At 52.3% G+C, this 25,091-nt stretch overlaps 3 protein-coding genes across 12 annotated transcripts; 1 reads left to right on the forward strand and 2 right to left on the reverse strand.

Annotated features, from left to right (window-relative positions):
• Positions 1-205: 205 nt before the first annotated feature.
• LOC100994157 (histone H2AX) lies at positions 206-1,813 on the reverse strand. 2 transcript variants are annotated; one of them, XM_055094977.2, is made up of 2 exons: positions 791-1,813; positions 206-592 (listed from the first exon to the last, which is right to left on the reverse strand). In XM_055094977.2, exon 1 carries the CDS (start codon positions 1,725-1,727, stop codon positions 1,296-1,298), a length of 432 nt encoding a protein of 143 aa, XP_054950952.2. In that variant the 5' UTR covers positions 1,728-1,813; the 3' UTR covers positions 206-592; positions 791-1,295. The 2 variants fall into 2 exon arrangements, with proteins under 2 accessions (XP_054950952.2, XP_054950951.1); XM_055094976.2 differs by having other exon boundaries at positions 791-1,288.
• Positions 1,814-2,837: 1,024 nt separating this feature from the next.
• On the reverse strand, positions 2,838-9,500 carry DPAGT1 (dolichyl-phosphate N-acetylglucosaminephosphotransferase 1). Of its 6 annotated transcripts, XM_003820011.6 has the most exons (9): positions 7,822-9,487; positions 7,345-7,465; positions 6,957-7,170; positions 6,589-6,735; positions 4,736-4,820; positions 4,188-4,376; positions 3,797-3,884; positions 3,475-3,630; positions 2,838-3,396 (listed from the first exon to the last, which is right to left on the reverse strand). In XM_003820011.6, exons 1-9 carry the CDS (start codon positions 7,980-7,982, stop codon positions 3,331-3,333), a joined length of 1,227 nt encoding a protein of 408 aa, XP_003820059.1. In that variant the 5' UTR covers positions 7,983-9,487; the 3' UTR covers positions 2,838-3,330. The 6 variants fall into 6 exon arrangements, with proteins under 6 accessions (XP_003820059.1, XP_008971680.1, XP_008971683.1 ...); XM_008973432.6 differs by having other exon boundaries at positions 2,838-3,630; positions 7,822-9,500; XM_034933865.3 differs by lacking the exon at positions 2,838-3,396 and having other exon boundaries at positions 3,494-3,630; positions 3,778-3,884; positions 7,822-9,499.
• A 3,563-nt stretch (positions 9,501-13,063) lies between these two features.
• On the forward strand, positions 13,064-23,435 carry C2CD2L (C2CD2 like). 4 transcript variants are annotated; one of them, XM_057299263.1, is made up of 15 exons: positions 13,064-13,441; positions 13,690-14,412; positions 16,421-16,516; positions 16,878-16,997; positions 17,164-17,274; positions 17,369-17,485; positions 17,580-17,691; positions 17,838-17,946; positions 18,645-18,709; positions 18,799-18,926; positions 19,017-19,191; positions 19,928-20,029; positions 20,172-20,305; positions 20,397-20,682; positions 22,359-23,435. In XM_057299263.1, the coding sequence occupies exons 2-15, from the start codon at positions 14,059-14,061 to the stop codon at positions 22,568-22,570; spliced, it is 2,121 nt and encodes a 706-aa protein (XP_057155246.1). In that variant the 5' UTR covers positions 13,064-13,441; positions 13,690-14,058; the 3' UTR covers positions 22,571-23,435. The 4 variants fall into 4 exon arrangements, with proteins under 4 accessions (XP_057155246.1, XP_034789753.1, XP_003820058.2 ...); XM_003820010.7 differs by lacking the exon at positions 13,064-13,441 and having other exon boundaries at positions 13,529-14,412; positions 20,169-20,305; XM_034933860.3 differs by lacking the exon at positions 13,064-13,441 and having other exon boundaries at positions 13,533-14,412.
• The last annotated feature ends 1,656 nt before the right edge of the window (positions 23,436-25,091 follow it).

Raw genomic sequence — 25,091 nt, forward strand, 5'->3', positions numbered from 1 at the left:
CTCAATAGTTTTCATTTCACACAGAATAAATTGTCTCCCAGAAACACCAAGAAACAGAGCCACAATCTGAAATTCCTATGGTTTGCCCCTTCAGTTAACAGTAGAGCCTGTTTATATTGCACGGCCCCTCCCACCCCTATTATCAGGAAAGTATAGAAAGTCACTAATCCTACAACTCTCTTGCAAAATGAAAACAAATGCTCCATTTTAAAAAAAACAATCCTTTAATAAAATTAGTCCATCTAAAACTCCCCAATGCCTAAGGTTCTAGTCGTGGAAGGGTTAGCTGCAAAATTCCAGTTCGGAAGCCCACGGAGGCTCAGTCCAGACAGGGATTAACCGACTTGTGCTGGTATCTAGGTGCTTGGATTGCCGAGTTGAGTTTGCTGGAAGGGAAATGGGGCGGCGTCGGGGGGCCCGACGGGCCTGGCTGCCAGTCGGCTTCCGCGAAAACGACTCTTGCTGTCCACACAGCCAGCCGGGAAGCCAAACTGCGGGCCTCTGCCCTCCCCTCAATGTCCTCCTAGGAGGCAGTCACTCGGGAGGAAGATGTGCCTGTGACCAAGTGCTTCGTCCCGGCCCCAGCGCAGACCTATGAATGAAGATGGAGGGAGAGCCGATGTGAAAGGCCTGGGTCCCGGCCGCAGAAGGGGCGCCAGACCGAAATCAGCGATCGCGTCTCTCCCACCAAAGCCTCCAGGCCAGCGGCCGCGTCTGCAAGTCCCGGGCTGAGCACCAGGCCGGGGGAGTACCAGACACCCCGGCTGCAGCTGCCGAGGGCCTCACTCACCTGCAGGGCCGCCGGCCTCTCGGCCTGCACTGCCCACCTCGGCCCTGCGTCAGAGCGGAAGGCCAAGTCTTCCAGAAGGTGCTGCGGCCTCCCCGCAGCCCCTCGGCGACTCGGGATGGGGCGGCTGAGTCACGAACGCCGAGGCGGGCAGGTGCGGCGCCGCCGGCCTCCCCCCGGCAGGCTCGGGTCTTCCGCGCCACGGAGGTCCCCGAAGAGCGCCCAAGCCGCATCCGGAAGGCCCGAACCCTACCGGAGGGCGGACGGCGGACAGGGCAGGGCCCGAGGCCGACGCGGCAGGCGGTGCGGGACAGGAGCGGGGGCGGGCGGGGACTCGAGGCCGGGCGGCGAAGGCGGGCGAGGGGAGGGGAAGGGAGCCGGGAGCCGCGGCCCGCTTGCCCCGCAGTCTGAAGTGGCTCAGCTCTTTCCATGAGGGCGGTGGTGGCCCTTAAAAGGGCCTTTGTGGTGGCATGGGGAGGCCTGGCGGCCGGCCGCGGCGCGGGCCCTCTTAGTACTCCTGGGAGGCCTGGGTGGCCTTCTTGCCGCCCGAGGGCGCCTTCGGCCCCACGGTGGCGCTGGTCTTCTTGGGCAGCAGCACGGCCTGGATGTTGGGCAGGACGCCTCCCTGGGCGATCGTCACGCCGCCCAGCAGCTTGTTGAGCTCCTCGTCGTTGCGGATGGCCAGCTGCAGGTGGCGGGGGATGATTCGCGTCTTCTTGTTGTCGCGGGCCGCATTGCCCGCCAGCTCCAGGATCTCAGCGGTGAGGTACTCCAGCACTGCCGCCAGGTACACTGGCGCGCCGGCGCCAACGCGCTCGGCGTAGTGGCCCTTCCGCAGCAGCCGGTGTACGCGGCCCACTGGGAACTGGAGGCCGGCGCGCGACGAGCGCGACTTGGCCTTGGCGCGGGCCTTGCCGCCAGTCTTGCCGCGGCCCGACATGCTAGCGAGGTAGACCGGTGAAGCACGACAGCTCAAACAGTAGAACAGACGCCCGCCGCAGTGTAACTGCTGTCGCGCGCGCGCCGCGAGGCCGCCTTTATAAGCCCCCAGGACACACCTCTGCGCCCTCCTGATTGGCTCTTTTCTCCAATCCCCGCCTCCGGTTGGTTGCGGTTAACCCTTGGGTGTCGCGGCTCGGCTGAAGGAGCGCGCCCGCTGATTGGTCGAATTTGAAAACCTTTTGCCCGGGGAGAAAAGGCGAGGAGGAGGGGTAGCACGCAGACTGCCAACTATCCCCTGATGTAGCCAATCCTTGTAAAGCGCGCGAGATTTAAACACTACAATCGGAAACCAGAACCGGAAGACCAAAGGGGTGGAGTCTGAGGCCACCTAGAGAGCGTCTGGGAAATCTGTGCTGGCGTAGGATTTTTAAAGGAAAGGGGTCAATATTATAGCTACTGCAGCCCTCCTTTCCAGGTCCAGTCACTCCCTACTCCCTTCTCCTACCTGACAAAGGGAGAATGGAAAAGGGAAGAAATTAGACCCCTTAAAAGTTTTCTTTTTTTTTTTTCTTTCTTTTTTTAATAGACCGGGTGTCACTGGCTCTGTCACCCAGGCTGGAGTGCAGTAGTGTGATCTCAGCTCACTGCAGCCTCGAACTCCTGGGCTCAAGGAATCCTCCCTGCTAAACCTCCCTCGTAGCTGGTACTACAAGTGCTCCACCACACTTGGCTAATTATTTTATTTTTGTAGAGACGGAGTCTCATTTTGTTGCCCAGGCTGTCTTGAATTCCTGGGCTCAGGCAATCCTCCTGCCTCAGCCTCCTAAAGTGCTGGGATTACAGGCATGAGCCACTGCACCCGGTGACTCTTTGAAAGTTTGATCCCATGCCAGGAAACAGGATAACTTCAATTTTGTGGCCCTCCATGCCACCTGAAGTATCAGGATTTAAATATTTATTCAATATGTTCTGTTTGGTCTCAGTTCTGTTCACTTCTTGTTAGACGGGGTCTGATGGGGCAGAGAGATAGGCATCCTGTTGGAAGAAGTACCCCCACCACCCCTCCCAATCTACCCAAAAATGCCCATATAGGAAATATACCTACATAAACAATAAGAAAAAGACAACACTTTATTGTCTCCATTGAGAGCATGTGGCCCCCTGCTTAGTTCTTACTAATCAGAACACTTAATTTACAATCAAATGACATGTCACCGTGGAGCCTGTGTTCCTAGCCCTGGCCCAAGTTCTATCCCAAAAACCAGTGGTTCCTTGAGAGTCAGGACTCTGAAATGTGAGTGTGGATAACTGCAAAAAAAGCTGCTGTATCCCACCCTATGAGGCTGCAAAGATGGGATGGAGAGGGAGAGAGTAGCAAGTCGCAGAAAGCCATAGGTAAAATCCAATCAGTAGTCAGTAGAGGGCAAGAAACGCCCAGGATGCCAATGATCACAGAGAAAGGAAAATGCTGAGAACAAAATCTGGAGGAGTATGAAGAGTGAGAGAGGCCTGGGCAAGGAGGCAGTCTGGGACCAGAGAGAGAGGTCAGCCTGAGTCAGGAATCCTAGAGACTGTGAGGTAAAGGACAATGATCAAGGGACTCAGACATCATAGAAGAGTCGAACGAGCTGATATCGAATGGAGAAGGTGATGGCACTGCCCAGGATCTGCAAGGAGAAATGGACTGGAGTAAGAATCACGCAGAAAGGGAGACACGGAGGTATAAACTCGATTCCCATCCTCACCTGCAGCAGCAGCAGGAGCAATGTGAGGTTTCTCTCATGTATGGGCCCAAGGATTTTAAGTAGCAAGTTGATGAGGGTCATGTTGTTACATTCAGTGAATTCACCATCTTCAGTCTCACTCTGGTGTACTGTCACCAGCTGGAGGCTCTCTGCCACCTGGAGGGACCAGAGGTGAAGAGAACCTCAGCTAATACCTATGCTTTAGGAATGTGGATCTATTTAATGCTTTCAAGTTCCCCTTGGATCTGATGTAGGACTAGGTTCCCCATTCCTCAAGGTCAGGATGGCAGCCTAGGGCCTTACCTCCTTGTTACCCTGTTACCTTTAAAATAAAGGTGCCCAAGAAAGAGAGGCTCTTGGTCTTGAACTTGGAATAGCTCATCTCCAGTTTGCCTGTCTTGATATTGAGTCTGCGGGGGGAAGATAGCTTCATGTGACTGGGCCACTATTTGAACCCTCCTCCCTGTGGCTAATAGGAAGAGCATTGAATGTGGAGTCAACCTGAGATCTATTTCTGGCTCTGCTGCTTACTGTTATCAGAACCACTGTAGCAGATTATGCAAATAAATGTGCTTTGTAAGTTATAAAGGGCTACTCACATGGAAATAGCCCTTCTTTGGGCCCACTCCCTTTGCACAGCAAATGTATAGGCTGGCATTAGATATCCCAAGTGAAAAGGCTATGATGTCCATTTCAAGCCCCAAAGCGGCTACCTGGGTATGCGGTGGCGAGGGCAGGGGATGATATGCAGGAGCTGAGGCAGTGAGTAGAGGAAGTTGAACACCTGGGGCATGAAGAATAGTAGCATGGTCTTGCTGAAGTGTCCCAAGATGCCCACCACGGCAAAGGTCATGCCAGCAAAGTAACAGAAGGTATCTCCCACAAACACCCGTGATGGGTACCTGTGTGGGGGAAGAGGATCCGAGCCAGTGGCAAGAGGCATTACCAATCCCTTCTCTCACATCACACCCTATGGGCACTGGACTAGCCCTGACCCTAGTTCTGACTCAGAGGAGACTCCAGTTGTGCAGCAACTCTGCAGGATCCAAGGCCCTGAATTCATCTATTCCTGGGGCCTCCACGCACTCATCCCTAACTACTACTGGGTAGAGAGAAATTTCAGAATACGACCAACTGAAGACGCAGAAAACTCCATAGAGGTATGCGCAGGTTTAGCTTCACCACCACAAGGTGGGTTATGATAAGGGCCATCTTTGCCATGTGTTCAGGTAGTTGTCCCCTTATCCACAGGCCTACTTACCAGTTGTGGTAGAGCAATCCCAAAGTGGTGAAAAAAAAGGGTATCATGAAGTAGAGGGAAAAGACATGATCATCCCGACAATCACCTTTGGAAGCAAGGAAGAAAGAAGGAAAAGTTAATACCCACTTCCTCTGCAAACCTTGGTCCTATTTTTGTCTAAGTTCTGTTTACAGCTGTTATCATCCACCTCACCCAAGTCACTTTTAAGAACTCAATACTCCTTTTATGTCACCCAAGGCAATTCCCAATATTCCACCTCTTTCGTGCAGCCTTCCAAACTAGTTACTATCTTAAATTTGGTTTAGCCCATTCTGATGTAAGTTTGGATACCAACTTTACTTCTTAGCTTTGTGACCTTCATCTTGATCATGACACATTTAACTTCTCTAAGCCTGTTTTCTCATCTGTAAAACAGGGCTGATTATAACATCTGCCACATAAAACCATTACAAGATTTAAATAAGATAGTGTTTAAAAAGTACTTAGCTTTAATAAACACTTGTTGATGTTCATCAGCCAAGACCATCAGAAACACATCTATAGCTCAAAGCTAGGTTTAATGACTTGTTGTAAAAAGGGAGACTTCAGAAACCACACACCATTGGGAACCACGGAATGTCTCAGTAAGAGGGTGTTAGGAGGGGCTTGTAGTAGCGTTTGTTTTGGGTATTTTGGGAGAGGGTGAAAGAAAGTAGTTTTGCTCTGGACTGGGTGCTGTTAGAAAGCAGGAGTAATTCATGGCCGGGTGCGGTGACTCACGCCTGTAATCCCAGCACTTTGGGAGGCTGAAGCAGGCAGATCACCTGAGGTCGGGAGTCCCAAACCAGCCTGACCAACATGGAGAAACCCCGTCTCTACTAGAAATACAAAATTAGCTGGGCGTGGTGGCACATGCCTGTAATCCCAGCTACTAGGGAGGCTGAGGCAGGAGAATCGCTTGAACCTGGGAGGCGGAGGTTGCGGTGAGCCGAGATCGCACCATTGTACTCCGGCCTGGGCAAGAACAAAACTCCGTCTCAAAAAAAAAAAAAAAAGAAAAGAAAAGAAAGCAAGAGTAATTCTATGATCAAGCATTTTAATGTTTATTTAAGAAATGGTAGGAACTGGCTGGGCACAGTGGCTCAAGAGTGAATCCCAGCACTTTGGGAGGCCTGGCAGATCACTTGAGTCCAGGAGTTCAAGACCAGCCTAGGGAACATGGTGAAACCCTGTCTCTACAAAAAATACAAAAATTTGCCAGGTGTGGTGGCACATGCCTGTAGCCCCAGCTACTTGGGAGGCTGGGGCAGGAGGATCGTTTGAGTCAGAGGATGCAGTGAGCTAAGATCACGCCACTGCTCTCCAGCCTGCATGACAGAGGGAGACCCTGTCTCAAAAAAAAAAAAAAAAAAAAAAAAAGAAGTGGTAGGAACTGAGTTGTTATTGGAGAGCAGCAGCAGTCGCTCATGTTAGCCGAGAGAGGGGATCTTGGCCATTTTGTGGGTTGCTCAGTGTTCTTGTGGTTTTGCCTGTGCTCAAACATGATTACAGAGGGAGGGGTCTAGTTTTAGTCTTGCTCCATCATGGTCACAGAATGACCCTGTGTAACGTTGGGGTTCTGTGAAACTGTTTATATTCAATGGGAGAAGATCATGGCCTAGGTATTAGTGCCAATCCAGCTATAAATGACAGGGCTGCTATTTTTCTTTCTCACTTTTAATAAATCTGCATTGTTATTTGCAAAGTAAGTAGCTTCCCTTATCTTCTATAATTACTACACATATTGCTTTTTTTCCCTGAATTTCCCAAAGTCATATATCAGGCCACACCTTTAATGCTCAGACTTCTCTCTCCCCACCCCCAATCCCACCTACCTTCCAACTCTACCAGGTTGAAGACAATGATGGAAGCAGAAATGACTAGTGACTGGCCAGCCTCTAGGCCGTTAATTCCTGCTAGGATATTGATGGCATTGGTACAGAACACTGCCAGCAGCCCCATGTAGACATAGTACAGGATTCCTGCGGGGAGAAATGGTAGGAAAAGAAGTAGTGCCACCTAGGGGAGGAGGATTTAAGAATTTTTAGAAAAGTGGTGAGGACGGACGATAGGATGAAGGGCTACCAGAAAGGATCTGGGAAGACACAGAGACAGAAAAGGAACACTTGGAGGAGAATGTGGAGCACCAGGAAGGGTTCCCTGAAGTAGGTGCCATAGGGGCAGCAGTGGTAGGACTACCTACCCAAGTCCAGATGCAGGCCAAGTATCGGGCGGAAGGGCTTGGGCACCACAATGGTCGTGTTGCCAAAGTTGGTGAAATAGACCATGAGGAGAGGTAGTGAGGCAGCTGTAGGTAGCAGCAGTTTATGGCGCCAGCGCAGATTCAGTACATCATCCGCAAAGCCCAGGAAGATCATGCAGCAGATGGCAAGGAGGGCACCTATCAGGGCCACAAACTGGGGGAGGCTCGGGCAGGTCCATGACTCAAGCCTGCTCCCATTCCACCTTTTAAGAATTCCTGTCTTTTCTGATAATTTCTTAGCCCCTCCCCACAAGCCCAAATAACCCCAATTCTCTCAGGTACCTCCCAGGTCCCAGCCACAGGCAATCACCCCCACGAACCCACTTACTTCATGGTGGGGGAATGCCTTACACTGCTCCTTCACAAAGCAGTTCAGGAAGGGGAAAGGGATGAAGCAGAAGAGGATGATAAGGAAAACAGCACCGCTGATCACTCCCTGGGATTCTGGGCTGTGGCCCAGCAGCAAGGGGGCGAGGGGGAAGAGCAAAGGGGGCGTGGTCACTCACTAGTGCAGGTGTTACAATAACCCAAAGTGGTCTTCTCATTCCCGGTTTTTTATTCTGGTAAGTGGTGAGGGGGGCGGAGGGAGGAAAGCACCACTGCCAGAGTCCCAGATATACCCAAGGGTCCCTACCCATCCTTTCCCCAATGCGAGTAAGTTCTGCTCATCACCTCTCCGAGTTCCAGGCTGCCTGGGTTAGTTCTGAGTCTTCACGTGTGGTCAAGCACCCCGGTCCCCGCCCCTGCCCTAGCCACTCCTTCCTTAGCCCTTGCCCCCTGCCCAGACCCGTGTGCCGCTGCTCACATCTGCTGTCGGCTGGTTTTGTTGAGGTCCTGACCACAGAGGCGCGCAGCAATGAAGTGGCCCCGGAAGGCCGGGATGAGGGTGACTGTGGCCACAAATCCCAGCAGCGAGACGATCAAATTGATCAGCAGCGGCATGGGCAATTCCGAGAAGGCCCACATGGTGACCGGTCAGGGGCCCGGCTCCGCCGCCTCTTCAGGTAACGGGCAAGCTGAGCAGCAGTCCTGAGGCCTCAGCAGTATGGAGTGGCCGCTCCCCACAGGCAGGCTCTTCCCACACCAATCTGAGCAAAACCCAACAACTCTAACTTGAGCCGCCCTCGAGACACCGGAGAACCTCTCTAAGGCAACCTATGTTCTGCCCCGCTGCACCCGCCTATCTACTGTTTCCGCCCGGATCTTGTTCGCTGAACAACCATTACTGCGGAAGGCGGCGGCCGCCATTTTTAATATGGGCATTAGAGGGTGGGGATGGAAGTGCAAGAGAAGTGTGATTCCAAATTTCATCCTATGTTCAAGAGTAGAATCACCGAGAGAGTACTGGAAACGCAATTAAAGAAAGGCAGCCAAGAACGGATACTTCCCTAACATTATGTTAAAGATGTACTACCCAGAGCGGAAATGCCAATTGCCCGGTTCCAAGATGAATGCCTCCTTGTACCACGTGTCTGACACCGCTCACATTCCGGTTCCACGTCAGTTTTAGCTCCGTCCGCCTCCATAGGTCAAGCTTAAAGGGCCCGTACCTCTCCCTTAATCTGGGATGCCTCCGGCTCCAGGAAGATGGCTATTGAAAGGCAGGGGGTGGGGAGGAGGGACGAGGGTGTGGAGACGCGCCTGTTTCTTGCAGGAAACCTGTTGCCAACATAGTCGGAAGCCAAGGTAAACACAACTCAGTTCCCGGAAACGCAGCTACGGTTTGGAAGGATGGTGTAAATTCTAAAGCGTAGATCCTTGAAAAGCCCCTCCCACTCTGTTTTTCGTGTCCTCGATTCTGGTATTTTTTTCTCAGCATCCCACCCACCTTCTGCCCCAGCTGTAGCAGTTAGTTGCCCGGCAACCCAGCGCAGCACTTCACTGAGGGATTGGGAGTACCCTCAGGTCTTGGATTTAACTCGAGACTTCAGCTTGGCCGTGGATCACTGCATTGTACCTAGCTCCCACAAGGAGGAGATGGAGATTTCCAGGCTGAGGCTCTGGAAAGAGCTGAGGAGGGAGAGGAATCAGACCCACAACTGACTTCCTGTGAGTCTGAGGAACTCCCAGTCAGGTTTCTTCCTGTAGGTCACTGTGCATTTTGCTTGGCCTCCTCCAGGTCGCTGTGCATTTTGCTTGGCCTGTTCCCCTGCAAACAACAATTCACCAGCTTTTTTTTTTTTTTTGAAACAGAGTTTCGCTCTTGTTGCCCAGGCTGGAGTGCAATGGCGCGATCTCGGCTCACCGCAACCTCCACCTCCCAGGTTCAAGCGATTCTCCTGCCTCAGCCTCCCGAGTAGCTGGGATTACAGGCAGTAGCTGGAATTACAGGCATGCGCCACCACGCCCGGCTAATTTTGTATTTTTAGTAGAGACGGGATTTCCCTATGTTGGTCAGGCTGGTTTGGGACTCCCGACCTCAGGTGATCTGCCCGCCTTGGCCTCCCAAAATGCTGGGAGTACAGGCGTGAGCCACCACGCCCAGCCAGTTCACCAGCATCTTTATTACCTTTCATTCCCCGACGGCTCTTAGGCGGCAAATGATTTCCATTTGTCAGAGAGGAAGTCACCACCAGTGAGTTAGGGAAAGGACTCCAATAGCCTAGCGCTTTGTCCACTCTTCCCTCTATGGCATGTTCCAGGAGTCAGGGTCGTGTTGACTGTTTTTAAGCCGAAGATAGTTTCTTCTTTCCCTCAAAATCAGATGTAGGCCGGGCGCAGTGGCTAACGTCTGTAATCCCAGCACTTTGGTAGGCGAAGGTGGGTGGCTCACTTGAGGTCAGGAGTTCGAGACCAGCCTGGCCCAACACGGTGAAACCCCGTCTCTACTGAAAATACAAAAATTAGCCGGGTGTGGTGGCACATGCCTGTCATCTCAGCTACTCAGGAGGCTGAGGCAGGAGGATCGCTTGAACCTGGGATGAGGAGGTTGCAGTGAGCCGCGATCATGCCACTGCACCCCAGCCTGGGCAACAGAGGGGAAACTCTGTCTCAAAACAAACAAACAAACAAACTAAATCAGATGTGAAATGGCTTTTCTACTTGAAAATGGCTCTAATTAACAACAACAAAAACCCAGATATGTATAAAATACATAAATTTTCGTAATTTACTTGCTAGTATTCCACCAGATTTTCAGTACTTATCCCACTGCTATTATTTTTCTGTGTGTGTTGTGTGTATGCACGTGTGCCCCTTTTAAACTAGAAACTCCCGGGAGGCAAGTGTTTTCTCTTCCACAGGGTGTCCCCATGGGGCTAGGAACACAGACATCTGTGTACAAGGAAGGCATCATCACACATAATGAGGCTGAGGCTGAAAGGAGGACTGAGGGCAATAGGTGCATATGGAGGGAGCAATTAGTTGTGACCAGAGTAAGTGGTCTTGAGGAAGAGAAGTATCATTTCAGTAGATTATAAGAGTAGAAGGACCTTTCACAGGCAGCGACAGTGAGACGCCAGAAGCAGGTGGAAGGGAGGAGCTTGTGGGATCCCAGAGGAGGCAGCATTCAGTTATCTTGTTGATGACGAGTATACTGAGACTCCCGGGAGGTCTGAGAGCCAGTCTGTATCTATTTCCTTTTTTATTAGGAGGCCAATCCTAATAAATCTTCCTTCCCAGCCTGTATTGGGAAGCTTTGTCTCTTTCTTCTCCAGAGATCATTAGCCCTCCCTACCACCACCCTCCTGGGGAGGGTGGGAGGACATAATCAAAGACAAGAGAGACTAAGGATTCATCATCCACATATACATGTTACTATCAGAAAATGGTTACTAAGATACTTGTCAGATAATCTGAGTATTTTTGTTCCCATGATGATAAAGTCCCAGTTGATGATCAGACTAATCAGAAGGAGAAACAAACACATGACTTTTGGCTTCACTTGAAATTGTGTGCCTTCCCTGGTAAAAGTTCAAAGCGTTTTCCTGAATGCTGAAGCCGGCCCTAGGATTCACAGACCAGTTGACTTGTCAGTGGCCCTGGACTGAGCAGACAGTGTTTGAGATGCACATCTCTTCTAAGTAGCCGTGAGTGGCTCCCAATGAGCAAGGACAATCCACTGAATCTGATTGTTAGACAAAGCCTGTCCCAAAAATGTTTCATAGTGCCACAAAGCCAATGAGACCCCTCTGGATAGTCTGGGGCTGTGATACTTGCAGGACTCTATCTGTGGCTCTGTCCAGGCAGCTGAATCACTCTTTTTCCTTTTCCTCCCACCTCTCCCCTCTTAGTCTAGAAAAAAGTTGTTAATTAAAAGCAAGCCCCAGGATTTCCCATTCCACTGGTATGGCATGAATGATATTTCAAAAGACAGAAATGGCATAGAAATTCTCAAAGCATACTTGAGTATTTTCTGTTAGACTTCTTAAAATTACAAAGTTTGTTAATCCCTACTATGTGCATAGGAAGCTCTTCAGTACTGTGGAGGATACAAACTAATATAATTGCAGTTGCTTGCCCCCAGGGAGTCTACTTCAGCATATTTAGAGCATCTTGGTTGAATTTGAGGGAAGAGAGATGACTAAGACATGGTTCCCACCCCTAGGCAGCTTCCTGATGCATGGAAAAAGCAGACATATAAACAATCAGCTAGACTCTAAGGCAGAATGTAAGTGCTAGAGGTCTAAGTAATGGAAGAAAGAGGGAGGACTAGGCTGGGCACAGTGGCTCTCACCTGTAATCCCAGCACTTTGGGAGGCCGAGGCGGGAGGATGACCTGAGGTCAGGAGTTCGAGATCAGCCTGGCCAACATGGTGAAACCCTGTCTCTACTAAAAATAACAAAAATTAGCCAGGCATGATGGCGCATGCCTATAGTCCCAACTACTTGGTAGGCTGAGGCAGGAGAATCACTCAAACCTGGGAGGTGGAGGTTGCAGTGAGCCAAGATCTCGCTACTGCACTCCAGCCTGGGCAACAGTGACTTTCTGTCTCAAGAAAAGAGAAAAAAAAAAAAAAAAAAAAGAGGGAGGACTAACTAGGGAGACTCATGTAACTAGGGAGACTCACAATTCAGATGCTGAATTGTGAAGCAGTATCTGGCAGCATAGGACCAAGCACTCAGTGGAGAAGTTGAGGGAATAAATCAAAGAAGTCAGAGAATGGAGATCACTAGGGGGTCTGAGGGTTCCTGAAGGATTCTTGGGGGAAGAGGGTCTTCATAGGGAAAGCTTCTACCTGGACAACTTCCTGCATAACCTGCTCCCCTAAACCCTAGCTGCTCTTCCCACTGACAGCTTCCTCCTGCATCCCTGGTTCTGGCCCTGAGTTCTCTCCTCCCTTGATTTCATGTCTTCTCCTCCCTTTGAGATTAGAAACCCAGACTCTAGGAATCTCCACTGATTTGGCAGTCCAGTGACAATGCATGGGCAGGGCCACAGGAGGTTACCTCATTCACCCCCACCTCTCCCCATCATTCCTTACAGGGAAATCTAGGGAGGCCCAGGCTACCCCACCACCTCCTCTGGCTCAGACAAACCTGTTGCTGACTGTCAGTTTCTGTCTAGCCCTGCAACCCCACACTTCAGAAGGCATTGTTTATTCTCTTATTCTCATGTGCTCATTCCTCAGACAACTACTTGGGTTTGGGAGAAAGATACTTAACACCTTTCCGTCCTATCTCTTTAAGAAAGGGACTGTGTGCCAAAGACCTTCCCACATGTATGAAGAAGGGGCTCTTGGGAGAATGTGAATTCCCCCAGGATTCCTTTGAATCCTTTTGCAGGTATTTCCTTCCCCTGTCCTCAGCAAGCATTGATGAGCCCCAGTCCTGTAGAGGTTGAATCAACTCCTTGAGTCTAGGAAAAGATGGCTTCTGAGGCCAGAGGTTGGGCAGTGTACCTACAGCACCATTTCTTGGGAGCTTGTTGGGATATCACATACTTAGAGTGGCAAGGTCTTGTGGCTGAATCTATTGATAGTCCAGTGCTACATTGCCAGCTCCCTTGTCATTACCACCCCCTCTACACGTGCTCCATAGGCAGGAGCTGTTACTATGGAAATACATTATTTTTAAAAACAGACACACAGCCTGGGCTTGGGAATCTCCAGAACAAACCTACACGAGCAAGGAGGTTAATGGGGCTGTTTCTGGGTCCAAGCTCCAAGAGGAAGGAGGGTGATGATGGTGGGGGGAATTCAAATTCGGTGTTCTACTCTCAACCTCTCCCAGCTTCAGGTTCTGCTTTCTCTCTGTTGACATCAGCTGGACCTCTGCCAGACACTTCTATCTGGGAGGGACGCTCTGCGTCTCCTTACCCTGGGCCTAGCTTCCCCCAGGAAATGGGAAGCTAGAAGTCGCTGAGTCTGGGGGTGTTGGGTGAAGGGGGCGGTGATTTCCACAGGGGTCACCTCCTTCTTAACCTCACAGGCGTCCGACCTGTGGAAATCTAACAAGCATAGGGGAAAGCAAAGGCAGCATCTTAGGTAAGTGAAGTTACTCTTGCCTTGAGCTGAGTGTGGGAGCACCGCGATTGCAAGATGGGGCGAGGTGATCAAAGATCCCGCCTATTTTCAACCCCGGAACCTCCTCCGCTCGCTGCTAGCCCTCCCGCCCTCCTCCAGCGACGGAGCGCCAGGCTGTCCTGGCCCCGCCCGGCGCGGGTGCGGCTCCTTTAAGGGCGGGTGGGGGCGGGGCGCCGGCGGTGTTGTCAGTGTCAGCTCTGCGCACGCAGCCCTCCCGGAGCCGGTGCCGGCCCGCGAGCCCCAGCGTCTCTGCAGACCAGTCCCCTCCAAGGTCCGGCGGGGCCCGCGCGGTGGGAGGAGTCGGGCACTGGCCGGCGACTAACTGGGGTCCGACTGCTGACCAAGCTAGGAGAGACCCGGGCCACGGAGACAGAGACCCCGGCATCGCGACCCCCGAGGACCTCCTCTCCTCGCCCTGTGGCACCCACTAGTCCTGGGCACTCAGCCGCGGAGAGCCCCCGACCCCGCGCGCCCAGCCCCGGGGGAGCCCACCTCCGCCCCGCGGCCCGCCCGGGCCATGCTCCCCCGGGGCAGCGGCTGAGCCCCAGCCGGGACCGGGACCGGCGCCCGCGCGGAGCATGGATCCGGGCTGGGGGCAGCGGGACGTGGGCTGGGCGGCCTTGCTGATCCTCTTCGCCGCCTCGCTGCTCACGGTGTTCGCCTGGCTGCTGCAATATGCCCGGGGCTTGTGGCTGGCGCGGGCCCGCGGGGACCGGGGCCCGGGACCCGCCTTAGCCGGGGAACCCGCGGGTTCCCTGCGGGAGCTGGGCGTGTGGCGCTCGCTGCTGCGGCTGCGGGCGACTCGGGCTGGCGCCGCCGAGGAGCCAGGAGTCCGGGGCCTCCTGGCGTCACTCTTCGCCTTCAAGTCTTTCCGGGAGAACTGGCAGCGGGCTTGGGTGCGAGCGCTGAACGAGCAGGCCTGCAGAGACGGGGTGAGTTGGACCAAGCGCTTGGGTGGTCCCTTCAGCCTTTCCTTCCAGGGGAGGGACTGACTGCTCGTGCTAGGAGGCCAGACGAGGGTGGGCATAAACTGGGGAACCCTATGGCTTCTCTTCCCCTCTCGGATCAGAGAAAAGGGTGCCGCTAAGGCTGGGGGTTGTAGAAATCCAACTGGGTCCCCAGACTTCCATTTCTGTGGGCAAGGTACTCTGGCTCCAAACCCAAGCACAAGTTGCTGTTCTCATAGCAACGCTAATCCCTGTGCCTGAGGGCACTTCCGCCTTGCCTGGGTGCTGATTGTGTTGGGGCATGGGAGACAGGTGCACCTGCAGAAGGAATTTGCCTGCTTCTCATGCCACCACACCCATTTAACATTTCATGCCCCAAATCCCTGGTGTGGTCAGGCAGATCCCCAAGGAGCCTGAATCACCCCCCTACCCGACAGTAATTTCACTGCTACAGTCAAACACATCCTTCTCCTCCATGCTGGCCTGTGGTTCACTGGGGGTTGGGGAGTGTTCAGGTGGAGAGCAGATTGACAGTGCCCCTACCAGTAGATGAGCTTGGAACTGCCCCTTGAGGGTCAGTCACAAACCAGTCCAGCCTACTTCCTCCCATTGCACCATGGGCATCTGGCCTCCCAGGAAGTGGGGCAGGAAGCGTGGTCATGAGATGGAGATAAGGTGGGAGGTAGAAGTCTCTCTTTTCTGGAGCTCCCTCCCATCCTGACCCAGCAATCTCTCCTTGCTCTCACAGTCCATCAGCTCCTTGCTCAGAGGGTTCTCTATTTCCAGCCACTATGAGTTTGGAGGCTTTACCTTACTAGTTCCCCAGATGCCGGAAACAGAAACGTCCACAAGAAATTGCTCTATTTACTCTGTCCAGCTGGCTGGCTAAAAGCCAGATGGCATCTGTCAGTTTACACCTTGAACCCACCTCTTCATCCAACTCTCCCTGTACCTTGTCCCTCGGTCAGAAGCAACTCCCCAGGATAGCTGACTCAACTGGACATTGGCCTCCCTTGCAGAGGGTGGGGAGATTGAGGTTTCAAGCATCCATCTCCCCATCTTCCTTGGCCTAGCCTTTGAATGAGACAGCTACCAGAGCAAAGGAGTTGGCTTCCCCTGGTTTGCCAAGCAAATGAACCCTATGGATTTGTTTCCTCCATCTCAAGACCCAAGGAAGAGTTGCCAGCCAATTCTGTGCCCCTTCCTCAATTCTGTGTCCGCACTGCTCTCCAGGCGGGGCTGCGGTAGGTTGCTTCCATTACTGTGGACGAATTAGGGAGCAGCTCTTTTGAGATCTAAGCAGCTTTCTGCTCTCTAATACCGTCCTGCTATCTGCCTTGAGGAATTAGCCAGGCCCCTGGACTCTTGGGTCCTCTGAGCTTGTATCTCTTCCCAGTCCCCCTGGTACAGATCCCCAAGGCCATGCTCATCTTCATCTCCAAGAATATGAAGCATCATACTCTTGAAGCCTCCACATCTTATTTATTTGGAAGAAGGCTTAGCTTCATTTCTGCAGCTCTTATCTTGAACAAGGTGGCTCTACCACCTTTACCGGGGCTTAGCCCTTTCCCTCTGCCCAGCTATTATATATAGGTGGCAACCAGCACCTTAACTTTTTTCTATGTAGGATTTTTTGTTTGTTTGTTATTTGTTTTTTTAGGAGGTAGGGTAGGGGATAAAAGGGATTGCAGGGAGAAGAAGAAGGAAGCTCTTGGTATTCCAGGAGGATGCCAGGGTCTTCAGCTTAAGGTGATCTAGTCTCTGAGGTGGACTAACTCCCCATTGCTCAGTGGCTCCTAGCAGCTACAGGCCCCTGGAGAGGCAGACCTTGAGGGGACTACCTCCTGTCTTAAAGCCCTGAGCCAAGGAGGGGCCAGAAGCCAGCCTGCAGCTGAGGCCTCCGCAGTGGCAGAGTCCAGCCAGCAACTGAGCAGGCCAACCCTGTGGGGGGCAGCTCCAGAGACCTGATCCAATGCCCACATTACTCCCTCAGAGCTCCATCCAAATCGCCTTTGAGGAGGTGCCCCAACTCCCACCCAGAGCCAGCATCAGTCATGTGACCTGCGTAGACCAATCTGAGCATACCATGGTAAGGGTCTGATGGGCACTGCCCTCTTTGGGGTCCAAGAAGGACTGACCCCTTGGGCTCCCTTTAGTCCAGAGGTTCTTAACCTGGAGTCTGTGAATGCCTTATGGATCTAAGGATTGGCTTCAGGAAGTCTGAGAATCCCATTGAAGTTATGTGCAAAATGTTGGATGTGTGTTTATATGCATTTTTCTGGGGAGAGGAGTCTTTGGCATTTATCTGATTCTTTTAGGGATTTATGATCCTGAAAACATGAAGTCCTTAGGAAAACGGAAGTGGGGAGGGGTCTGCTGAACTATTACAGGGCAGTTCAAAGCAGGGTGAGCACCCTTCCCCCACATCTGACCCACCTCGCCGGTCTCAGGTGCTGCGTTGCCAGCTCTCTGCTGAGGAGGTGCGGTTCCCAGTCTCTGTGACCCAGCAGTCCCCCGCTGCCGTCTCCATGGAGACCTACCACGTCACTCTGACACTGCCACCAACACAGGTAGAAGGGGATGTGGGAAACTGAGTTGGGCAGGGGCGGTTCCATTGGCTCAGCTTCTTCCATTTGTTTCCTCTCTGGGATGGAATTCAGGAAGGGAGGGTCCTCGAATTAGGAGTCCTTGGGTAAATGGGGCAAGTCAGCCCAGTCACTTTCTTCCTGTCTGTAGTTGGAAGTCAACCTGGAGGAAATCCCTGGTGAGGGACTGCTCATATCCTGGGCCTTCACTGATCGCCCAGATCTCAGCCTAACGGTGCTTCCCAAGCTTCAGGCCAGGGAGGTAAGGAGGCAGAGCTGGCAGAGAAGAGGCAGAACGGGGAGGGAGGCAGAGGTGGGGGATCCACCTCCTTGTTGTTCCCTTCTTCTCTCTGCAGAGAGGAGAAGAACAAGTGGAGCTCTCCACAATTGAGGAACTGATCAAGGATGCCATAGTCAGCACCCAGCCAGCCATGATGGTCAACCTCAGGGCTTGCTCTGCCCCAGGAGGCCTGGTGAGTTGGCACCCAAAGCAAAAGATTTGCATGCACCTTGTTCCTAGGGTGCTATGTCAGGATTCTTGCTCTTTGGACTTTCTTCTGCTCTTAGGTACCCAGTGAGAAGCCACCCATGATGCCTCAGGCTCAGCCAGCCATCCCCAGACCTAACCGGTTATTCCTACGGCAGCTTCGGGCATCTCACTTGGGAAATGAGCTGGAAGGTGAGAGCTGGAAGTGGCTGCGGGACTGCCAAGGCTGTGGTTGGTTGCAGATGCTCTCTGCCCCTCTGCCAAGGGTACAGCCTCTTTATTCTGCAGTGACTTCCCATCTCTGATCTGAGCATCTTCTAACTTCTGGTTCATCACAGGCACCGAGGAACTGTGCTGTGTAGCTGAACTCGACAACCCCATGCAGCAGAAGTGGACCAAGCCCGCGAGGGCTGGATCCGAGGTGGAGTGGAGAGAAGACCTGGCACTGTAAGGAGTAACCCTGCCCCGACCCCATGCTCCAGAGCAGAGAGGATCAAACCCTTCCAGCACAGTCCTTGCAGGAATCAGCTCTGTTTTCAGTAGCCTTTGGCGTGAGCCCCTATTGTATGCCAGGCCCTGGCGTGGGTCTTAGGGATACAGACTTGACCAAGATACAGCCCCCACCCCTGGGTCAATGACAAGCTTGAGGCAGAGACAGGTGTACATAAAGAAGATGGTAAAACCGCTCCAGTTGAGGTTTATGTAATGTGCCGTCAGAGTGCCTAGGTGGGGGGGAGATTAATTCCCATGAGGGAATAAGGATCAGAGTAGGCTTCATGGAGGAGATGACATTTAAACCACACTTTAGAGCAAGAGTAGGATTTCATCAGAGTGTGAAAGTATTCTCGGCAGAGGGAAGAGCTGGAGCAAATGAAAGAGGGTGGCTTGCAACTGAGAGACTGGCAAGACAGGAAGAGCAGGACCAGGGAGGATTTGAATGCATAGCTGAGAAGCATGGTTTCCACTCAGGCCCTGTCCCTTTCTCTTGGGACGAGAGAGAATTTGGAGGCCAGGAGAATCTGATTGGAGCATTTGTGCCGTTTTATTTATGTACACAGCTCTCTGCCTCTGGCCTGTGATCCACTCAAGTGTGGGTTCAGCTTGCTAATTTTCTCCTTCCTGCCCCATCTCCTCTTGTCCCACAGGGATCTGGGCCCCCAGAGCCGGGAGCTGACCCTCAAAGTGCTGAGGAGCAGCAGCTGTGGAGACAGTAAGTGAGGGGTGGGAGGGGCACCCCTGGGTGGGTACAGAGTGGGGTCTGGCCATGGGCCCAGCTCACAGTGCCATCCCTTTCCCCAGCCGAACTCCTAGGCCAGGCCACACTGCCTGTGGGCTCCCCCTCCAGACCACTGTCTCGAAGACAGTTGTGCCCACTCACCCCAGGGCCAGGGAAAGCCCTGGGACCAGCAGCCACCATGGCAGTGGAGGTGAGAAGCTGACCCCTGGGGTAGGTGGGAGGACACAGGGGATGGGCAGTCTCCGAGGCTCTGTCTCTTCTCTCTCCCACCCCTGGGCAGCTTCACTATGAGGAGGGCTCTCCCCGGAACCTGGGTACTCCCACCTCCTCCACTCCACGCCCCAGCATCACACCTACCAAGAAGATTGAGCTTGACCGGACCATCATGCCCGATGGCACCATTGTCACCACAGTCACCACTGTCCAGTCCCGGCCCCGTATAGACGGCAAATTAGGTAAAGAGAAGGAGCCTGGGAGCCCAGCTCTAGCCAGGGGCCCGGGACTGCAGACCCAAGGCAGGACAGTGAAAGAGGAGAGAAAGCCTTAATTCCAACTCCCCGTTTTCAGACATTCCATTCCAGTCCTACCACATCTTCCTCCCAATCTTTGTCTCTTCCAAACTTTCCCTTACCTCCTGCCGTTTCCCCAGCAATTCCTCTCACTCTGCCACCCTTCTGGATCCTCCTGCCCCTCCTCACACAGGACTGTTGCACTCCTACCTTCCAGCTTCCCCTCTGGCTTTTCACAGGTGTCCTTAGCCCCAGCTGACTATAATTGTCCATCCTGCTACCCTCAGCCCTCCAGCACCCCCTGGGGTCCTCCAACAAACCCAGAGGCCTCTGTGGCATTTCTACCCCACTCAGTGGGCCCCCATGGCACTTCTGCCATTATAGGGGCCCCATTGAATTGCCCCAACTTCAGGGAGCCCCAGTACCCGCTCTGTCCCCGCTCCATATTTTCATAGCATCTCCCCACACCTTCGGCAGGCCCCATGGCACTTTCCTACACTCCCATTAGCTCCTGGGGTGTCTTTTAGTCCCCACGGCATCTTCTTAATCGCCCTTGTGATTAATCACCCTTTAATCATTCTTGCCCTCTGAGTCACCCAAAGTCTGCATCTCAACAAAGACAGTAGGGGTGGGGGCCACTCTGAAGCACCTCCCAGCTCACTGACCCTCCCCCACCCACCAGACTCCCCCTCCCGCTCCCCGTCCAAGGTGGAGGTGACCGAGAAGACGACAACTGTGCTGAGTGAGAGCAGTGGCCCCAGCAATACCTCCCATAGCAGCAGCCGTGAGTGGGGAATGGGGTGCATGAGTGTGGGTTGGCCCTGGTGCCCCAGCATCAAAAAGTACTCTGGGTGGGATAGGAGGAGTTCCAATCCAAGAAAGAGCCAGGGAGAAGTCAGGTTATTCATTCTCTGCACCCCTAGCAGGGGACAGCCACCTTTCCAACGGCTTGGACCCTGTAGCAGAGACAGCGATTCGCCAGCTGACAGAGCCCAGTGGGCGGGTGGCCAAGAAGACACCCACCAAGCGCAGCACTCTCATCATCTCTGGTGTTTCCAAGGTAACAGGGCTCTGGGGAGAGGAGCTGGGATGGGGAGAAAGCCCTAATGGGTCGGTCACTCCTGCCCATTAAAACCCGTCCCTCCTGCCAGGTGCCCATTGCTCAGGACGAGTTGGCGCTATCCCTGGGCTATGCGGCATCCCTGGAAGCCTCAGTGCAGGATGATGCAGGGACCAGCGGAGGCCCCTCTTCACCTCCCTCAGACCCACCAGCCATGTCTCCAGGACCGCTAGATGCCCTCTCTAGTCCCACAAGTGTCCAGGAAGCAGACGAGACAACCCGTTCGGATATTTCTGAGAGGCCATCTGTGGATGATATTGAGTCGGAAACGGGGTCCACTGGTGCCCTGGAGACCCGCAGCCTCAAGGATCACAAAGGTAGGGGGACGTTGGCAGGGTGCCCCTCATCTCTTCTTTTATGCACATATCATGACCTGGGGGACCTCAAGCCAGCGTGCCTTCTCCTTCTTCCCCTAAGAGATAGCCGGATTCCCAGCCTAGTTCAGCCAAGCTAGCCTAGAGGGGGATCTTGGTGCCTTGGTTCCTGGCCTAGATCTGACATGCTTGTGATAGGAAGGGATGCCAAATTATTTCCCTTTACCTCCATTGTTCTTTCTTCCTGAGTCTAAGTGCCAGTTTTCCTGCCCTTTAAAAAAAAATTATAAAAATTTATTCCTAGGCAGGGTGTGGTGGCTCACACCGGCACTTTGGGAGGCCAAGGCAGGTGGATTACCTGAGTCCAGGAGTTCAAGACTAGCCTGGGCAACATGGCGAGACCCCATCTCTACTAAAAATACAATAAATTGGCCGGGCATAGTGGCACACACCTGTAATCTCAGCTACTCAGGGGGCTGAGGAGGGAGGATTCCTTGAGCCTGGGAGTTTGAGGTTCAAGGAGGTTGAAGCAGTGAGCCGTGATTGTGCCACTGCACTCCAGCCTGGGTGACAGAGTGAGACCCTGTCTCAAAAAAAAATTTTTTTTTCCATGGCCGGGCACGGTGGTTAATGCCTGTAATCCTAGCACTTTGGGAGGCCAAAGCGGGTGGATCACAAGGTCAGGAGTTCAAGACCAGCCTGGCCAACATGGGTAAACCCCATCTCTACTAAAAATACATACATTAGCCAGACGTGGTGGCAGGCGCCTGTAATCCCAGCTACTTGGGAGGCTGAGGCAGGAGAATCGCTTGGAACTGGGCGGTTGGAGGTTGCAGTGAGCCCAGATCATGACACTGCACTCCAGCCTGGGTGACAGAGTGAGACTCTGTCTCAAAAAAAAAAAAAAAAAAAATTCTTCCCTTTCAATCTGCACCCTCTCCCCCATGAGTATAAGAAATCCTACCCTTGGATTATCCATCTGGCAGCAAGACAGGCAGTGACCAGTGGTGGTAGTTCTTCTAACTTTAAAAGATGAGAGGCTCACCCTAAAACATCTTCATTCCTCTACCAGTGAGACTATCAACCATGGATCTATCTATCTATTTTTTAAGCCTGCGTCACTTCTTGAGATAATGAGGTTTCTACCTCCAAAGCCTGCTGGGTGAGCACCTTGCTCATTATACTGGTTCTGAATTTACCTCTTTGAAGTTTCTAGATGCACCACTTCCTGCTCACAGCCTGGAATTCGGTTAACAAGTCAGTGTCAACCTACCTTTCCCTTCATGATTTATAGACTTTTGGGAGTACCTTCTGGTAGCTTTTGTCTTCCCATAGGAAAGAGGCCCAATCCCAGTTTGTCCTCACAAAGCAGCCAGCTCCGTGATATCTCTTTTGCGGGCAGAGTTAAGATTGTACACAGATCCCCACAAGTACCACGATTTTTGCCTCAGGAAGGATAAAGCACATGTTTGTTTCTGCTTTCGTTTTCTTTTTTCTTTTTTTCACGAAGCCTTATGGAGAAGTATGTTTCTGCTTTCTTTCCTGAGGAAGCCTGGCTTCTGGGCCACGGGACTGATCCTGTCCACATCCTCTTTCCCTCCATTCTCCATCGTGTCTCTGCCCCCGTCTCACCCCACCCCGTGCCCCCCTCTGCCTCAGCTTCCCCTCTTCCCCTGCAGTGAGTTTCCTGCGCAGCGGCACTAAGCTCATCTTCCGCCGGAGGCCTAGGCAGAAGGAAGCTGGCCTGAGCCAATCACACGATGACCTCTCCAACGCAACGGCCACGCCCAGTGTCCGAAAGAAGGCCGGCAGCTTTTCTCGCCGCCTTATCAAGCGCTTTTCCTTCAAATCCAAACCCAAGGCCAATGGTAACCCCAGCCCCCAGCTCTGAGGACCCAGCTCTGAAAGGGCACGAGTTCTCTCAGCCCATTCCCCACCTCCCCTTCCATACCCCTTCCTGGATCTCCAGTGCCTGGGCCAGGAAAGCCCTCTGGGTTCCGGGAAGCCCTGTCCACCCTGGGCCATGGGGCCGGTTGGAAGGATACTTGGAACGGGAAGCACATGAGAGGTGGGCACCCGTTGCCGAGGACATGGACGAGGGACTGGTGGCTGGGAGGGAGAAGAGGGCCCTGTCCGGCATGTGTGGGTATTCCCCAGAAGCATTTGCCTCCTGCTGAGCCTGGTCCCTGAGCGGAGTCCCAGGGTGCTCAGCTCTTCAGCTGACCCTTCTTCCCTTATTTATTCTCTTTTCTATTTATATGTGTGGCTTAGGACCCTCCGTGAACAGATGATAGAGGGCATCTCTCCCAGGTGACCCTTCTTTTCTGTCCCAGGAGGGTGGGTAATTCCCTTTGGGATGGGGCTCCCACACCTCCCTCAGGTCCCCACTCAGACCAGCACCAGTGTCTGCCTCTGAGAATGTTGGCAGCTCACAGAGAGCAGGGCCGGCCCGGGATGGGGGGCAGGTACTCCCCACCTTCCTGCCTCCCCTCCTGCTCCTCATCCCTCCCTCCCCCTTTATTACCGTTTTTTGTACTTGATGCCTTCTCTGTGAGCAGTGGCTCTGTGGGAAGGAGGGAGCCGGGAGCCTGGTGGGAAGCCTTCCCCAGAGAGATGGCTTTAGGGGCTTTATTTAAAGACTGTGATGATGGAGCCACGCAAGGCTGCACCTCTGTGTGTTGGGAGACGATGATGATGTCCATTGCTGTGTGATGGCTTGGAATTTAATTTATTAAAGTCAAATTGGAGTTTATAAACTGGACAACTGGTTATCCTTTGAAAGGCAGTAGGCAGCCAGGCTGTGACATGGATGGTGTGGGAGGATGAGACAGGGGCCCGGATAATGAGGTCGGGTAGATGACACACATTGTGGATCTGCTAAGAAGTTCCTGCAGGGAAGAAGGGGTGTGCAGAGAAAGGATGGAAGAGACAGGAGGCTCTGGAGTATGAAATTGTAGCAAAAAACTCAATCAACTAGTACAGGTTAGTCTTCATTCCCCTTTCTGGAACAGGCTGCTCCTTCTAGGATGTAATGGAGATCAAAGCTTGGACCCTGTAACTAAACTGCCTGCCTGGGTTTGAGTCCCAGCTCTTCTAATTACTTGTGTGACCTTAGGCAAGTTATGTAACCTCTAAGTGCCTCAGTTTTCTCATCTGTAAAATGGGAACTTCAATCATCATGGCTATCATTTGGTTGTGGATGAGAAGTAAATGAAGTGCTGAGTGTTAACTGTTGCCTCAGAAGAAACTGGGAGGGGGAAGTCTTAGAAGTGTTTCAACATAATAAAAGCTCTCTCATTCTGAAATGTGGGCAAATTTCAGGGATTGATAGATCCTAGCAAACTGTGTCCCTGGTTCCCGTGCTTGAGATCTTATACAGGACTTGAACCAGGTAAGCTGCTACAGGATATTGGGCAGAATGCAGGACCAGGAAGCAAGAAAACTGAGTCTGCCACAGACAAACCAAGTGATCTTGAGCAGGCAACTTCTTTGGGGACCTCAATTTCCTCATATCTAAAATAAGGGTGACCTGGATAAACATTCAGGTCACTTCCAGCCTTGACATTCTATGACTACCTATATCTCAGGGTGTTTAGGGCACATGCCTTTGGGTAGATAGCATGTGGAAATTGTTACTATTCCCCATGCTCCTGTCCACACTACTCACCAAATATGAGATATCTGGGAAGAATGGAGGGTATAGATTTTTTTTTTCAATTAGATAGTTTTATATATTTGGGGGGACAAGTGCAGGTTTCTTACATGCATATATTGCATGCATAGAGGTGAAGTCTGGGCTTTTTTTAGTGTACGCATCGCCCAAATAGTGAACATCATACCCAATAGGTAGTTTTTCAACCCTCACCCTCCTCCCACCTTCTCACCTTTCATAGTCTCTGATGTCTTTTATTCCACTCTATATGTCCATGTATACCCATTATTTAGCTCCCACTTATAAATGAGAATATGCCATATTTGACTTTCTGTTTCTGAGTTATTTCACCAAGGATAATGGCCTCCAGTTCCACCCATGTTGCTGGAAAACACATGATTTCATTCTTTTTTATGGCTGAGTAGTATTCCACTGTGTGTGTGTGTGTGTTGGGCGATGATAATGATGTCCATTGCTGTGTGACAGCTTGGAATTTAATTTATTAAAGTCAAGTTGGAGTTTATAAACTGCATTTTCTTTATCACTCACTACATTCACTACGTTTTCTTTATCCAATCCTCCATTGATGGACACATCGATTTGGTTGATTTTTATGTAGTGAAATGTTCAATTCTAGGTCATGAAAATTCAAAGAGATTTTTCAAGCTGTTTCCCCAGTCTAAGAAATGTAACTCTTAGTGGTTCACAGAGGAACAGTTTTTCTACCAGTATGACACGACAACCAAACACAGTGAACTTG

The sequence above is a fragment of the Pan paniscus genome, chromosome 9 (genome assembly GCF_029289425.2).
Source record: "Pan paniscus chromosome 9, NHGRI_mPanPan1-v2.0_pri, whole genome shotgun sequence".
Lineage (NCBI taxonomy): Eukaryota > Metazoa > Chordata > Mammalia > Primates > Hominidae > Pan > Pan paniscus.

Coding starts and splice junctions, on each gene's coding strand:
- DPAGT1 (XM_008973432.6), bottom strand. CDS start 7,982: ATGTGGGCCTTCTCGGAATTGCCCATGCCGCTGCTGATCAATTTGATC. Junction 7,466..7,821: donor AAAACCAGCCGACAGCAGAT/GTGAGCAGCGGC, acceptor GCTGGGCCACAG/CCCAGAATCCCAGGGAGTGA. Junction 4,377..4,735: donor GGATTGCTCTACCACAACTG/GTAAGTAGGCCT, acceptor TCCCCCACACAG/GTACCCATCACGGGTGTTTG.
- C2CD2L (XM_003820010.7), top strand. CDS start 14,059: ATGGATCCGGGCTGGGGGCAGCGGGACGTGGGCTGGGCGGCCTTGCTG. Junction 14,413..16,420: donor AGCAGGCCTGCAGAGACGGG/GTGAGTTGGACC, acceptor TTACTCCCTCAG/AGCTCCATCCAAATCGCCTT. Junction 18,710..18,798: donor GAGCAGCAGCTGTGGAGACA/GTAAGTGAGGGG, acceptor CCCTTTCCCCAG/CCGAACTCCTAGGCCAGGCC.
- LOC100994157 (XM_055094976.2), bottom strand. CDS start 1,218: ATGGAAAGAGCTGAGCCACTTCAGACTGCGGGGCAAGCGGGCCGCGGC. Junction 593..790: donor AGAGGCCGGCGGCCCTGCAG/GTGAGTGAGGCC, acceptor CTTCATTCATAG/GTCTGCGCTGGGGCCGGGAC.